The sequence below is a fragment of the Athene noctua genome, chromosome Z, assembly GCF_965140245.1.
Source record: "Athene noctua chromosome Z, bAthNoc1.hap1.1, whole genome shotgun sequence".
Taxonomy (NCBI): Eukaryota; Metazoa; Chordata; class Aves; order Strigiformes; family Strigidae; genus Athene; species Athene noctua.
This window is the reverse complement of record NC_134077.1, coordinates 74,720,675-74,738,202: the sequence shown is the minus strand read 5'-3', so window position 1 is coordinate 74,738,202 and position 17,528 is coordinate 74,720,675. Positions and strand designations below refer to the sequence as shown.

At 41.5% G+C, this 17,528-nt stretch overlaps 1 protein-coding gene across 8 annotated transcripts in view; it reads right to left on the bottom strand.

Annotated features, from left to right (window-relative positions):
• TDRD7 (tudor domain containing 7) overlaps positions 1-17,528 on the bottom strand; it is a 49,313-nt gene that overhangs the window by 11,545 nt on the left and 20,240 nt on the right. For all 8 annotated transcript variants that reach the window (XM_074933005.1, XM_074933010.1, XM_074933004.1 and 5 more), the window contains 2 exons: positions 16,483-16,700; positions 3,370-3,950 (listed from right to left, as the gene is read on the bottom strand). In XM_074933005.1, coding sequence (XP_074789106.1) covers positions 3,370-3,950; positions 16,483-16,700 — 799 coding nt within the window. The remainder of the gene's footprint in view (positions 1-3,369; positions 3,951-16,482; positions 16,701-17,528) is intronic.

Here is a 17,528-nt window from a genome sequence, read left to right as displayed (position 1 = left end):
AAAGTATATAAATTTACTGAAAACTCGAAATGGGATGTTCTGAATGCTTCAGAAAGAAGTCAGACTAGAACAAACAAAAGGAAAATTTATTCCCTAATTTCTATTAATAGCTACTGTTTTAACTTGTTCATAGAGTGATTAATACTGCTCATTTCTACCACACAGTTCAGGTTTTCATCCTACAAAAATCCAGGTTTATTCTGATGGTCTGCTATATGCCCAGGATTACTGCAGATACTGTACTATGACATACTACTCTAACTGTGTTATAAAGATTAAGTTAAATCTGATCACATTCCAGGGAACACTCATTTTTGCTAAAGACATCCTGCTACCTCACCATCCAGTTATATATTGCTTTTCAGAATGACAGCCCTTTTGGTTCTATGCAAGCACTCGTCTACTTCAACATGGACATGGAGTGGAGCCACAGTCATGTATGTGCTACTTAAAAGTTTCCTAATATTAGTTTCATAAATATACTTAACAGATAGTAGGAATATTTTAACAGAAATTAGAAGAATCTTTGAGAATTTCATGCCTCACTGTTTCTGGTAATAGGTGAGCATCATACTGAAGGTGTTTTTGGATGCTCACAGCCAACTGAAAAATTATTTTTCAGATTTTTCAGAAAAGCATCTTGGAAAGTAATCTCAAAGAATTGTGTTAGAGACTAATCTATGTGCAAGTAGACAAACATTGCAAGTGCTCATTCAGCAACATTCTTAATCTCAACTGCAAACAATTCACATGTGAAGTAAAGCTTACTACTTCATTGTGAAAGGAACAGAGGAGTATGCTTCCATAGTGAAACACGCTATACTCTGTCTACTCAGAAAGATAAAAGAAGCAGAAAACAATATCTAAACTGTAGCACAGAAACTCGGAGTTGTTGAGGGTAAAAGGTGACAGTTAATTTTTTCTTGTGAGAATTCAAATGTAGCACCTAGCTTATCAACTCTGCCTTCAATACTACTCTTTTAGATGTATAGTAGCAAATACCTAGCAGTGTTTTATCACCTCACATTCATTCTGATTTCCACAGAATTCTTACAGAATTGTACCATGTCTCAAAATTGAAATAGCACCAACCTTCCAGCTTTGTCTTAATTAGTACTGCAGTTGAAAGGTTTCAGCCAAACAACACTTAGCCTCATACCAAGAAAGTAAAGAGATATTGCTTCATCTTCAAGATAGAAAGAGGAATCTTGATTTTATTGATCCTGCAAAATCAGCATCAACCAATGGCTGCTACACAGTTCTTGTGTAGATCCGGAGAAAGTGACAGTACACACACGGGAAGTGTAATTCCATGCACTGTTTCCTTCCAATACGTCTACATGAATATTTTCTTGTCACGGCAAAAAACCTACTCCCTTCAGGGCTAGTTTCAAAGATAAATGACCTTGCCCATGAAGTACATAGACAACCCTAAGTAGTAATTTCTGTATCTAGGGCCAAGAAACCACTAATCACTACCATGTACCTACACAGAGCTGGCAAATTAATATTGTCGAAGAACCATGGTCCAAAATTTGGGAACTACTGCTTTATAGAAACTTTAACATAGTAACCCTCAGCTCATCAATGTCCTACAGTAGTTCAATCCACAAGACTTGAAGTATTTCCCCAAATAATCCTTAAAATAACAGATGAGAAAACTAAAATTTTTTACTCCACATATCAGCAAGTCATCAATGCTGCCAGGATTAAAAGGTGTACAGTGAGAAGGAAGTTGAGTCCCACTTGCATAGCAAGATGGAAGGAAGAAACAGATAATTTGTTCCTGTTCTTCCCAATATATATTACATATAATATGTAATATGCATTGTGTCTAACTGTTTCAGTATCTCTATGTACACATGATTACATATCTTAAGTTGGCTGTCTTTCCTGGCACTATTAATTTTCATTATCTTTCATGTCTTAGACTAAATTCAAACAGGGCTTTCACAGGAACAGCCTAAAACATAAAGCCTCTTTTTTTCTTTGATGTAGTTCTTCCTCTTATGATTTCTTTTTTTTTTTTTTTTTTAAGTTTAGGCTCACTCACAAATTCCAGCTGTGTCTTCTTTGCTAAAATAACTGACTCATTCAGTTGGAAATAGTATAAATGTTAATGGTGAATTAAGAATCTTGTCTTAAATTATGCTTTTTGGTAAGACCAGTATACAAAATAAATCTATAAGCAATGTACAAACAAATCTTATCTGAGAAAAAGTACAATATAGGAATGTTGCTAGCAGCTAAAACAAAGATGGCAACATTCTCTAATGAGAATTTCTCTCATAATCCCCAAGTATGGGAATTTTCACTAAAGATTATCAGACATTAAGATTCCAGTATTTCAAGGAATCAAAACAGTGAACTGACACAAGGTTGAGTATTCCAATACATTACTGATAGCCAGAGAGAAAAAGGATATCTGAATTTCAGTCTTAAGGCTACTGTGTTGAATATTGCCAACCAGCAATGAGGAACAGGGTATTAGTTTCATAGTGAACGGACCTCTAAGTGAACTGCACACATACTTATTCTCATCCTAATCAGGACCTTTGAGAATGACTGAAAGCAGAAACTGCAGAAACTAGTGGGGAAAAAACAGAGCTGTCAATATAGTATATTACCACACTGTCACCCAATTAATCCTCTGAAGTGACATATTAAACTTTTTAAGATTAGGCTCAATTTGAAATAATTATCAAAATTAAATATCCTCTACAAAAAGTGTTCGGGTTTTTTTTTGTCTGGTTCATTCTTTTTTTAAGTTTTAAAGAACTGATAGGATTTGTGTGTTTTATCCCAACAATGAGGTATGGAAAGCTTATCGTAGTATTTCCTGAAACAGTACAATAACATATACACAAGATAGCCACTACAGTCCACTTGTTACCATGTCCTCTAAGGCAACCAAACCAAGAAGCACCGCTAGTTTATTGCTGGATGGAAGCTCATCTGTCCCCAAAAGTGAAAACTGCAGTGTAATCTGAACACAATCAAGTCACGCCTAGTTAGTAGTTAGTCACTTATAGAAGTAAAATATATTTTAATAAGTATTGCAGCAATATCTGAATATGACTATGTGTTATAGTGAGGTTATTTTAAAAAGTCTTCCAACAGCAGGTCAAATCTGCTTCGATTCTCAGACGAGCTAGTGATAGAACTGATCAGCTCAGCACAAAAAAAGTTTCAGAAAATTTCCATTTAAGCACACAAACAAAAGGATTCTTAAGTTTCGTTATCAAAATAAGTAAATAACAAAGTCCTGCAACCTCCTGTTCATCTGTTCTCTTATGGCAGACCTGCACCATATAAATACGTGGATTTATAAATAAAGCAAAACAGATAGATTCTGAAGTACAAACTTGCCTAATTAGGACCTCATTAGTGTTTTTCAGTTCTAACACCATGACGGACACAGATCCTTCTGATGGAATGATTAGAGGAGGAACAGTTATGTTCTCTGGATATTGGTCCTTGGATTCTTCATACTGTTGTTCAGCTGTGGCCTTCACACCATCATGCCTCTGGACTTTCTCAGTGACATTGAGATTTTCATCAATGCGTCTTTGGGGTTTAGCATAAAGGATGGCCTTTCTGGGGGCTTCAGATACATAGTCCACTACACATACATCTGAGAGCAACTCTAGATTATTTAGAATGTCTTCTGGAAATTTTACTTGGTAAGTGTCTTGATACAATTTAGGAAGCGCATTAGCCCAAAGACCACTGGAATACTTCAGCAAGATGTTAACGACTTTCTGCTTGAAGTCACTAGTAAGTGATGTAGGTGTGGTCTCCTTATTTGTTTTTAACAAAGGGTCTGTTTTTGAAGAAGTAACATTCTGAGATGCCTTTTCTTGCTCTGTATCACTTTTTGCTGTTGGTGGTATTTTCTTAGCAGGATAAAGAAGCCCATCCATCTGATCACCCCTGTGTACTTTCTCCACCTTGGAAAACAAAAAGTAGAGTAAATAATCAGTTGCAAGTCTAAGTCTAAATAATTTTGTCAATTACATTTTTGTAACATGCATTTTATACAGACTTTGAAGTGGACATCCAACGGGAACTAAACTTGAGGCAGTTACTACAGGGCAGTATTTCATGTAATGCTTCCTTCTCCATTCTGAAGGATACCAAATGCAAATGACTACATCAGTATGGGAAAATATCTAATCTATGCAATACAACTTGGACTTGCTTCCAAAGAAGTATAATCTCTCTTTTGTCCTAGAAGGACACACTCCAAAAACGTAGGTCTTTTGCACATAACCCCCATCCTGATCTTCCACAGAGGTAAGCACACCATAAACAAAAGTTTCCGTCTCCGTTTACTGAGAGAAAGGGAATTTGATCGAACACTTCAAAAAGAGAAGACACGTGTCATGCTGTGTTGTAAGGGCTATCTGCTGTCATGCTCAGGTAATTATATTTTCTTTAAAAAAGTTCTGAAGTTAAGGAAGAAATTTCTGGATCATAATAAATTTTGTAATAAATTTGATTAGGCCATTTTAAACCATGTCCACAGCTTTTCTCCAGACCCAGCTGTTTTGCCAGTCTATATGTCTTCACCCTTTCCTATGTAATGGTCTGAAACATGGCCTGAAGTCACAACCTTGAAAACACCATTTGAGAACTGTAGAAACCAACTCACATAAAATTCCATTTCCTAAGGCTATGCCATTTCAGCCTAGATCAACTTAACCAGAGCTTAGCTGGAATATCTATGTAGAATTGAGATGACAAAAGCTCTCACTGTTTTCACATTCCTCCCAAAGCAAGAACAACTCCTGCAATAAAGGAAGTTATTAAGGTTTACTATCAAGGTGGATATCTTCATGTTCCTTCCTCAGAGTAAACAACTCTCTCACTATTTTTCTGGGTCCACATCACCCAAAGCCCTTTTCAGAAGCAGATCAATGAACAAAACACTGAGTAGTTGAATCACTTGCTACGACTCAGGGGAAGCATTTACCTTATAAACCTTGCGGAAATCAGAACTTTATAATGTCCCAAGTGTCCATGCAGAAGATTGAGGAATGTGCTTAAACGACCAGCCAAGGAAACTTTTAGCTCCAGAAAATATTTGGTATTATCAGGACAACAATCTGTTTGATAAGGTTGTGTTGAAATGCATGGTAGTTCATCCTCAAAGAAGCTGGATGCAGAAGTCTACCTTTATACACCCTTTCTCTTACTAACTCTTTTTGTCTAGGGCTGCAACAGAGGTGAGTAAATTTTACCTGATAGAACTGTTAAACCTTTACAGCCTGGCAGCAGACTAAAGAGAGAAGATCCTTAGAGACCTTTAAGCCTCTTAACTCCAATAATAGCTCTGAGGTTTTCTAGGCATGGAAGCTGTTTTGAAGAGACTGTAGATGCTGAGCAAACCGTTTAGAGACAGAAAAATGTCATTTCAGTAAACTGCTTCAGCTTACTTCAGTACAAATAATGTGTAAAAATTCCTCATGTGGAAATCATCAGGCTACTATTTCTTGCCTAGAAGTTAATGTTCAAGATACAACAGACTCCAGAGAGTGCTATGGCCAAGACACCTTCAAGGATGCACAACACTACACAAACTTTTAATTATATGCAAACAGCTTCACTTGTGAGCAGCACTTCAAAACAGCCACCCTTTCTTTAGCATAAATTTCTCAGCTTGGTTTCCAGTTGAGTTTATAGATTTGCCTGCAAGGTACTTCCCATCAGCATGGCTTGCAGGCCTGCTTTGCAATCACAACATTCCTGTTGTCACTCCTCCATTAGAGAGAGCAAAGCAGTGTCAACAGCTGTCAGAATGTATTATCAGGACAACAGAGACTGAAGTCATTCTACACAGAAGAAAAACATGTTTGTCCTGGGCCTGAATAAGAGGGAGCTCTTAAAAATGAAAATCTGGAGCCTGAAATAATAAATCTTCAAAATAAAAACACTCACAAGATAAATACTGACACTGCAACTAGGTCAGTGAAATATAAAAGAAGAGCAAGTCCACTCCCTCTGACATACACAGAAAGGATGAAGACAGACATGCTTCTGTATGTGTTGCTAGGACAAAAGATTTGACAACATGCAAGTAAACCACTACACTAATATATATAATCTAAAGAAAGGATCAACTTTGCAATGTCAGAATGACCAAGATAACACCAAGTCTTGTCTAATTGTGCGTACAGTGATGATCAAAGATCAGATACGCTGGTAAACTCCTAGAGCATCAGTACCTTCCAGGAAGGAAGTGGAGAAAAACACCTTGAAATGAGAGCTTCTAGACAGAGAAAGTGTCCTTCACTTTCAAGGTTACGTTCAGAACTAGCACATGCAGCTATTTTCTGGCATTTTTCTGGGAAAGGAAATGCACAGTGAAAGTTGGCATTTGATGTCAATGACAGAGTCTCATCATATGTGGCAAACAGGAGAAGTCTGACTTCATGATTCTTGGTATCAAACAGGTGCTCAAAGACTGCTCTAAAATACACTGACCAGAACTATCACTCTAATTCAGTGAGAATAATTCATCAGAAGTGAGATGCGTGAATTCCTCCAGATCTGATTTCAATCTGCAACGCAGAACCTAGCTACCATGGCACATGACCCGTTTTGCTGAGAGACACCTTACACAAATGCTTTAATGTGAAGGCAGCTCTCACCTACCTGACTTTCCTCAATAGTACATGAAGTTCAACTCCCAGCAAGCTGAAGCTCAAAGCAGTGAGGAAGGTATTCCTGGCTTTGATTATCAGTAACTTGCATCCATACACTTGGCTGAAAACATCTTTTGTCTGGAGGCGGCACTACAACTCCAGGTTCCACTATTTTCGCCTATCATTCTACAATACAGCTCTCCCTAGGCAATGGTGAGATGCTGCTTCAACACTGACATCTGCTCCTCCCTGCTCTTCCCAGTAGCTGCCTCTGAAAGTAACAGTTTAAGCTACGAAGCTGTTGAATATGCATGCAAATTAATCAATACTGGGGAAAAAAACCAGACTTGTGTGATGTTCTTGAAAGGCTGAAGATCCCCACTGCACAGGGTGGCATCAGACATGGTAGAGTTGTGCTAGTTTTGGCTGGCATAGTTAATTTTCTTCAAAGTAGCTAGTACAGGGCTGTGCTTTGGATTTTCCTGAAAACAGTCTTGACAACACAGGTATGTTTTCATTACAGCTGACCAGCACTCACACAGCATCAAGCCCTTTTCTGCTCCTCACACCACCCACCAGCGAGGAGGCTGGGGGTGCACAAGGAGTTGGGAGGGGATACAGCCGGGACAGCTGACCGAGGGGATATTCCATACCATATGATGCTGTGCTCTGCAATAAAAACTGGGGGAAGAAGAAGGAAGGGGGGACATTTGGAGAGATGGTGTTTGTCCCCCCAAGTAACCATTCCACATGCTTTCCTGGGGATGGTTGAACACCTGCCTGCCAATGGGAAGTGGTGAATTAATTACTTGGTTTGCTTTGCTTGGGTGCGCATCTTTTGCTTTATTTATAAAACTGTCTTATTAAACTCAACCCACAACTCTTCTCACTTTTACCCTTCTGATTCCCTTTCCCATTCCACCGGGGGTGAGTAAGCAAGTGGCTGTGGAGTGTGTAGTTGCCAGCTGGGGTTAAACCATGATAGTCCTTTTTGGCGTGCAACACAGGGCTCAAAGAGTTCAAGATAAGGACAGATTTGATTGGAATGTGCCAGATAATGAATTTATAGCTGTTACTGCTGTTTAGCTCTTAATTGGCAAGCTCCTGTGCTTGCCATGGGGCTTGCCAGCCTTACTGTATAATGTCTAAAACTTGTTAGTGGCTGCTTACTGTAATGCTGCTTATCTTACACATTTAATGCACATCTTGCTCTGTTGTGCCTTGAAACATTTTTGATAACAGTAACGGCCATGTGCCTGGGGTAGCAGATGGCCAGGGCATCACTGCTGCTTCTGTCCTGCAGCAGGTATACTTCTGAAGGGATTGTGGCCCAAGGATAAGTCCATGTTGGAGAAGGTACACCTCAAAGCATCTGTGGCTGTAGATAAGTCCATGCTGCAGCAGGTACACCTTGAAGCATCAGTGGCTGTGCATGAGGTCACGATGGAGCATCTCAAAGTGTGTGGCCATGGATAAGCTCACGACAGAGCATGTACAGCCTTAGAGGGACTGCAGCCATGGTTAAGGTCATGTTGGAGCTGGGATCACTCTGAAGGCATTGTGGCCCATGGATAAGCCCCCACCCACTGGAACAGGTGCCCCTCAAAGTGACTGTGGCTGTGGTTAAGTCCATGCCACAGCATGTATAACCCTGAAGAGACTGTGGCTCATAGATAAGGCTCCACTTGGAGCAGGTGCAACCCTAAGGGACTGCAGTCTGTGAATAAGTCCAAGCTGGAGCAGGGGCAAGGGAATGAGTTCACTGCAGTGTTATATCCAATGGTCTGGTCCAAAGGGACCAGGGGTGCAGATTGTATGGAAATATCTTGAAATCTTTGTAACCCAGGATTTGAGCTGCATATTATGGGATTTACTATAGTAGGAGCCCCTTGTTGCTAGCCAGGCTAGGAGCAAGCGGAGGAGTTCACTGCAATGTTAAGCCCTGTGACCTGGTCCAAAGGGACAAGGGGTGGAGATTGTAATGGAAACCCCTTTAAACTGTTGTAACCCAGGGTTTGGGTTGCATGTTATAGGAATTACTATAGTAGGAATCACCTGAACCAATAGAGAACAAGCCTTACAGGAAGCAGTGCAATTGCAGCAGTGACACAACCTGAGCTGGCTTTGGTGCCCAGCAACTCCATGAAACACACCACCTGTCTTGTCCCTGAGTGACCACCATAACAGTTGGAGCCCAAAGTCATAGACTGAATTAACTCAGTGGACATGTTGTGGAGATTTGTAGACATTTTATGGGCATTTTATGGACATTTTATAGGGGTATGATCCATAGACTAAGGGAATGATATCTGTATTATATCAAAGGATGGAAAGTGGGGTGGTGGTTAATGAGGTTGTATTGGATAGTCTGGGACCTGAGCATGACATAAATGGTATGGAATAAGGGGTGTAGAATGTGTTGGTTTTGGCTGGGACAAGAGTTAATTTTCTAGTACAGGGCTATGCTTTGGGTTTTCCTGAAAACAGCCTTGACAACACAGGGATGTTTTCATTTCAGCTGAGCAGCGCTCACAGCATCAAGCCCTTTTCTGCTCCTCACACCAGCAAGGAGGCTGGGGATGCACAAGGAGCTGGAAGGTAACACAGCTGGGGCAGCTGACCCCAACTGACCAAGGGGATATTCCATACCATATGATGTCATGCTCAGCAATAAAAACTGGGGGAAGAAGAAAGGGAGGACATTTGGAGTGATGGTGTTTGTCCTCCCAAATAACCATTACACATGATGAAGCCCTGCTTTCCTGGGGAGGTTGAACACCTGCCTGTCAATGGGAAGCGGTGAATGAATTCCTTGTTTTGCTTTACTTGCATGCAGGGCTTTTGCTTTACCTCTTAAACTCTCTTTATCTCAACCCATGAGTTTTCTCACTTTTACCCTTCCAATTCTCTTCCCCATCCCACAAGGGGACACTGAGCAAGTGGCTGTGTGGGGCTTAGTTGTTGACTGGGATTAAACCATGACAAGAGCTTTTCCTTACAAGGCTGTACAAGCCCTTTACGTCATCCAGTTATAGCTTATCCTTGGGATCCACTCCAGCTTTTACAGCTTCTAGTCCAACATGCAATAAATTGTTTTGCATGGGAAGCTATGACACCTAACTGCTTGCTGCCAAAAGGACACATTAAAATGCTTGTCTTCAGCTAAACCTCATGTCAGCTGGGAAGCTGGAACAGTATGGGATCAGGACTGTAAAATGTTGCCCAGAAGGCTGTAAAGTATCTGTTATCAATACATGACCGTATACAGTCCTGTGCAAACTGCTCATGGTGACCCTGCTTGATCAGCGGAGCTGCATTAGGTAATTTCAAGAGGTCCTTTCCAACCTCAGTGATTCCATAATTCTGTAAAATGTTTATGCAATGTTAGAAGTACTGACTCAGTTCTTCTAAGTTTGCCAACAACACCAAATTGTGTGGTGGGGTTGACACGCTGGAGGGAAGGGATGTGCCATCCAGAGTGACCTGGGCAGGCTTGAGATGGGCCTGTGCAAACCTCATGAAGTTCAACAAGGCCAAGTGCAAGGTTCTGCCCATGGGTCAGAGCAAACCCAAGCACAAATATAGGCTGGGCGATGTGTGGATTGAGAGCAGTCCTGTGGAGGAGGGGGGGTATTGGTGGATGAAAAGCTGGACATGAGCTGGCAATGTCTGCTTGCAGCCCAGAAAGCCAACTACATCCTGGACTGCATCAAGAGAAATGTGACCAGCAGGTTGAGGGAGGGGATTCTCCCTTTCTACTCCGCTCTTGTGAGAGCCCACCTGCAGTGCTGTGTCCAGCTCTGGGGCCCCCAACATAAGAAGGACATGGACCTGTTGGAGCGGGTACAGAGGAGGCCATGAAGATGATCAGGGGCCTGGAGCACCTCCCTGTGAGGACAGGCTGAGAGAGTTGGGGTCGTTCAGCCTGGAAAAGAGAAGGCTCCGGGGAGACCTTATAGAAGCCTTCCAGTGCTTAAAGGGGGCTACAGGAAAGATGGGGAGGGACTCCTTATCAGGGATTGTATGACAGGATGAGGGGTAACAGTTTTAAACTGAAAGAGGGTAGATTTAGATTAGATCTAAGGAAGAAATTCTTTAGTGAGAGGGTGGTGAGGCACTGACACAGGTTGCCCAGAGAAGCTGTGGCTGCCCCCTCCCTGGCAGTGTTCAAGGCCATTTTGGACGGGGCTCTGAGCAACCTGGGCTGGTGGAAGGTGTCCCTGCTCATGGCAGGGGGATTGGAACTAGATGATCTTTAAGGTCCCTTCCAACCCAAACCATTCTATGATTCTGAATTTCAAATGAATTTCAGTTATCAGGATGTAAGAACTACCTTCAGAAAAATCACAGGCCTCTTACAATACTCAGGAAAACAAAATAATTTTAAAATGTTTTTGATTTAATAGCCTTTTCAGTTACTAACCCTGATAGAACTGGCAGTTTCATTAAGAGGGCCCAGAAAAGATCACTTAGGATATTCAGACTGGCAATGACAACAGAAAATTTTAGTGGATTCTTCATGGCAAATACAGAAGATACTTTCAGTCCTTCAACTGAAGTGAAAATTTTCAGATGCAACAATGACTCTGAAACCTTTCTATTTCTGGTAGTCATTACTTCTGTACTTAATCAAAATGTTAAAATACAAGTCATACTGGGCATATTTTTTATTTTCTTTTGTTGTTAAACTAAAGGATCCTCATTGCCAAGATACTCCTTGTTCAGTTTCAGCTAGTGCTCAGCGCTGGAGTGGTTAAACTGCAGAGTTCAGGAGTGTCTTTAGGTTGCCCCCTTCTGCCCATCTTCTTTGCCCTCCCACTACATTACCTTGCACATCACAGTTGAAGATAATTATTCTCCACAGTTCCTTGTGCTTTTGAGACTCTGACTTCTGAAAACACACAGTTACAAGTGAAACTCTGTGATGCAATAAGCAACCTGAGGCCACTCTAACAGCTCTGTACTGTTGAAGGCTGCCCTTATTCCTCACATCCTTATGCCAGCACTCAAGATCAACAGACACCTTCTTTTTGACTGCACTAATTTTTACCTCATAATGCAGTGAAGTCTTCCTAAGGGGTCAGAGAAGTGCAAGATTTAACACACAAGGAGTTGCAGGAACAAGAAATGATGCTGTCAAATGGAGTCTGACTTCATTTGGTGGTTCATCATGTTGTCTAACCACTCATCGATAAGACTGAGCTTCAGGAACATTAAATTACAGCCTGTTTCAGCACTGTGTTTGGACAGTAAAGCTATTCTGGACCTTGTGTCCTCAGCTGGCTCATTTCTACACATACTATGACACCATCTTTTCAGTGAGGCTGATACCAACTGGTTTTTGCCCTGTGTTGTACTATATACAACACATCTAGCTAAGATGTTAAGAGAGCACACGCTTTCTGTTCACTGACCTCCATTCTAAATGGCTAGTGGCTGTGTCTAGTGCTGAGATAACCACTATAGCAAACTGTCAGACCAAACACTGATTTCTTCAATGAGCATGGCAAAAGAAAGCTATCATAATGCTAGAGCTCATCTGCAGAAGATGGTTCACAGGGCCTGTGTAAATTCAAGTAAATGTTTTGAGAAAAGATGTACGAATTTTGTATTCTCTTGTACTGCCATATGTGAATAGCCATCTCCTGAATCACTTACAGAGTTCAGGTAATTGAGGAGAGCTGAGTATGTGCAAGGAAGTCTTTTAAACATACATTTCACTTGGTACAGGGGTTTATAATTAGGCTGCAAAGGGAACCACCAGACATGTTGCCAGTACCAAAATGACTCAACTATTGGACGGGGGAAAAGCTGTGGATATTATCTACCTGGATTTTCAGAAAGCATTCGACAGTTCCCCATAGAATTCTCATAGAAAAACTGACTGCTCATGGCCTGGAGGAGGGAACGGTCTGCTGGGTCAAGCACTGGCTGGATGGACGGTCCCAGAGAGTGGTGGTCAATGGAGCTAAATCCAGCTGGCAGCCGGTCACAAGTGGCGTTCCTCAGGGTCAGTGTTGGGATCATTTCTGTTCAACACCTTTACTGATGATCTTGATAAGGACATAGAGTGTATCATCAGTAAGTTTGCAGATGACACCAAATTAAACAGGAGTGTCAATCTGCATGAGGATAGGGAGGCTGTACAGAGGGACTTGGATAGATTGGATTGGTGGCCAACGTTAACGGGATGAGCTTCACCAAGGCCAAGTGCCAGGTCCTGCTCTTGGGCCACAACAACCCCCTGCATGGCTACAGTCTTAGGGAGGTGTGGCTGGAGCTGTCTGGAAGAGAGTGATCTGGGGATTCTGATTGACAAGCAGCTGAACATGAGCCAGCAGTGTGCCCAGGTGGCCAAGAAAGCCAACAGCATCCTGGCTTGTGTCAGAAATAGTGTGACAGCAGAAGTAGGGAGGTGATGGTGCCCCTGTACTCTGCACTGGTGAGGCCACACCTTGAGGATTGTGTCCAGTTTTAGGCACCTCAATACCAGAGAGATCTCGAGGTGCTGGAGCGAGTGCAGAGGAGGGCAACGAAGCTGCTGAAGGACCTGGAGAACAATCCTATGAGGAGCGATTGAAGGAGCTGGGAATGTTCAGTTTGAGGAGGAGAAGGCTGAGGGGAGACCTCATCACTCTCTACAGTTACATGAGAGGACATTGTAGGGAGGTTGGTGCTGGTCTCTTCTCACAGGTGATTAGTGACAGAACAAGGGGGAATGGCTTTAAACTGCAACAGGAGAGGTTTAGACCGGACATTAGGAAAAAAATTTTCACAGAAAGAGTGGCCAGACAGTGGAACAGACTGCCGAGGGAGGTGGTGGAGTCACCATCCCTGGATGTGTTTAAGGGTCATTTAGACGAGATGTTGAGGGATGTGGTGTAGGGGAGAACTTTGTAGAGTAGAACTGATAGTTGGATTCAATGATCCCAAGGGTCTTTTCCAATCTGAATGATTTTGTGATTCTATGAAAAGTAAATTTATTATTACTTTGGGGTTATTTATGATTTCAAAAAAAAGAAAAAAGAAAAGAGAAAAAAGAACTTGTTTGTTTACAAGTCTGCATCCCTCTCATTCTCATACCTCTGCTGTAATGTTCTCTCTCTTTCGGGGGTTCAGCTGCCTGCATCCAAGGATTCAAGGCTGAGCCCAAACACAACAGAGTTATATAACCTTGGCTCAAAATTCTAAAAAAATTGTTGAGTTCTGAGAAAAATTTCTGAGAAAAATTTGTAGAAAGGTAAGAAATGAGACAAGGATAGGATGGTTAAAATGGGGATCACTAATGGCTCAAAGATGCATGACAAAGTAATTCAAACCAAGAGGTATAAGTGTCTGGTAGAAAAAAATGAAGGTGGGAGGGTCACCACCAGAGATCACTTTTTTCAAAGCACTAGTCTTGCTGGAGACAGAAGCAGACAATTCAGCAACAATCCAGATCTCACCAACAGAGCTGTTGAAGCAGACTCTTCTCCTGATCAAAGCCTGTCTGGACAGCAAAGACTTTGGGGGTGTTATATAAGGGTGGTGAGCATATTAATTCTCAGCCCAGTTGCTCATTAAGACTTGGCTATAATCTGTGTTAGCCACTACATAATTACTTTGTACTTTTGCATTTAGCTGTGCAAAATATGTTGCTACAAGCAAGATTCTTGAACAAGTTAACCTAAAGAAAGGAAGAAACAGACCGGTGGAGAACAAGATCAGCCTCAATTCTTTGTAGTAGGTCCTCTTGCCTAAAAAGTGAAGACTGAAAACAAGATCATCAAGCTGCAACTTTACAGTGATTTTTGGAGACTTCACCTCACTAGATAGGAAAAGTTTCCATTACTGGCAGTTGTAACTTAAACACAGAAATCATTATTTCCAAGAAGTCAAAAATGAAGTTCCTTCCTTTCAGAGAAAAGTTTAGTCATGTGAGTTATTCAGAAATGACACTGTCCACAGTAGAGTCCTCAAATGATGAGCTTGGAGATGCTGAAAGCATATTACAAGGTTTATTGTCTGCTAGTTTGTAACTAAGGTACTACTGATCAGTATGCATTCAATAGGAATGTGCTGTCTCTTTAAGAAGGTACTGAGAGAAACATCAGGCATTTCTTCCTGTTCTTCTGAAGCTGTCAAACACTCCCATCATAAGTACCCAACAAGGCAGAAGTAACTCAGAAATTAGTCATGGAAGCACCTTTACTGATAACTCTAGAGTACAGTCTGCCCTCTGGCATTTCGAAGGATCTAGAGAGCTGTATACCTGCAGACGACTTGTTTAAACCAGGAATAAACACTGATTATATTTAAAAGATGTATGGTGGCCTTCATATGAGAAGGCCCAGGTCCCAGTTCAAACTCCATGCCAGAGGCATGACTATGGTTTACATAAGTCAGTAAACTGAGACAGGCTTTACAGGCTCTTTAACAGTTCTCTACAATAAGACTGACCATACCAAGACAACTTGATAGCTCCAATTGCTGTTGTACTGTGCCTGTTGTATTACAATGTTTCCACAGATTTAATGACTGCTTATTTACACTAACATGATTTTATTTACTTGCTAGAAAGAAGAGATAGACCCAACAGACCACAAGCAAATAAATAGACAATGAACACACACTGAGGATCCTGGATAAACAGTAACATTTGTTTGGAACATTAGCTACAAGAAAGACTAAAATTTGCTACATGAATTAAGCAACTCAGAACATAACAGCTTGCTATGGATAACACAGGAATCAATCATCAACCGTCAAAACAAATTGCTGCTGTCTGCATTTTATATGTTAGAACACCATACACACGTAAATGGTGTTATTCCTGAAGAGCAGCAACTATTTAATCTCAGCAAAACATTTTTTTGGCACGTAAAGTTATTACAGGAGAAAATACTTAGCAGTATGTACATGAAAAGTCATTTCAAGGAGACAGCCGTTCTCATTACTTCAACAGTTGATGAAGTTGAAAATGTTTATTGATATGACTGGCCTGTTAAAGTAAAGCTAAACAAACCGCGATGCAAAGTTGCATTATACCCTAAATGAACCATGAGTGCAGAAGAAGAAATGAAAGGACAGCAATTGAAGACTCTTAACCCAGTGGTGATGGCAACTCACATGGCAGAACTGTAAGTGGAGGCTCACCCTGATACTAGCTTTTAATACGAAGGACAAAGACACCCCTGGTGAGCAAGAGGTAACAGACATCAGGGGTGGCAGGGTGTGGACAGGAAGGGGTTGAGCTGTAATGTCTCCTCCACAACATTATCACATTTCGCTTTCATGTATTACTGTATCATAAGCCTAACACAGCAAAATTCCACAGCCTTGATTTAAGATGTGAGAAAGACCTGTGGAAAAGTCTACAGAATGATAATAACTACAGACAGACCTTAGACTATTCACACAGGATTTGCTGGCAGCTTAAAAGGAGATAAACCCACCACCAAGGAAAAGCGTAAGATCCAATGGGGAAAAAACCCCACATGGCATGAAGAGCAAGTGTCATCAGCTGCCGTTTGGGTTGTCAGTGTTGGAGTCAGTTAAAGGTGGCAACTCAGCAACCTGGGGCATTTGCTCCAGAAGGCTGCAGAGGCTGACCTTCCTTCTCCAAAACAATGCTAGTCCAAGCCAACCGTGATTTTTTGGGTGTTGTTTCAAAGGTATAGTTACGATTGGGATGTGTGAGTGTGTTCTTCTTTCTTCTTTTTTCTTTTTCTTTCCTTCACTGTTACAGATCGTGAAAGGAAATGCAGGACTACATATAAAATCATATTCGCTAAGTGAACACTCAGAAATATGTAGGGTACTGGCATCTTCCACAAAAATGACATTCAACACTTACTGTGCACACATGAGGCCAGTTCTCAAGCTGACAGAGCACTGTTGTGCTGAGCTCTTCCCAGTACATTTCCCGGTAGATCTGTGGCATCTTTGACACCCAGACACCACTGCTGCACTTGCTCAGAATCTCCTTAATGCGACTTTGAACTTCATTGACATGAGCATCAGAAGGGCCAGAGGCAACACTATGTGTCTCTGCAGTGGATGTATTCAAGTTATCTGTTAAATAAAAACACAGCTTTGAAGTAAACATTGCCTTATCAGTGGAAAGACAGTTGATTACCTACCTACCTACATAAAAATTAAACATGGGAGCTGCAAGCATAACACCAACTCTAAAATGTGGCTTTCCTACCCAACATCGCTGTTTCTCAGTCACTTTCTATTGGAAAGAGCCATGGAAACCTCAGACATTTAGTAACTGACCTGAAGCTGTATTTTCAATCACTGTAGTTATTTTCATAAGACATTGCTAAATATTTCTTCTGAAGGGATCCTGGAGGAGATTACAGAACCTTCAGACACACTGATGCTGAGAGGCTGCACTGAGGTAGCGTCCCAAGAGAGACACAAGGTAATTTCTTTATGCGTACAAACACAACAAAGATACAGCAAAACACCCAAGGATGTTCTTCTAAATTCACACAGATGTACAAAACAGACCAATGATTTGCCTTTGATTTTAAGGTATGCCCTGAGGAGAAGTCTGAACCCAGCACTCAGCTTTTCTGTGGTATTGCACCCAACAAAGCCCTCCAGCACAGCAGGGAAAGCAACAGCTACTGTCCAGCTACATCAGACAGTTTCATGCATTGTGTGTGTGTAGGAGGAAGGCAGTCATTATCCCTGTTGGAGGTTCACATCACTAGCTTGCCTGCTGCTTCATCTCTACTCCTCTCCTCCCTTTGGAGGTGAGTGCTCGCTACCAGACCTGAAACTTCACAAATCAGGCTGACAGGTCTCAAAGAAAGCAACCGTCATTTGACAAAGCCATCAACTGCACAACTGCTGGGACCAGGCACAAAGACAAGTATTTTCTGGACAGCC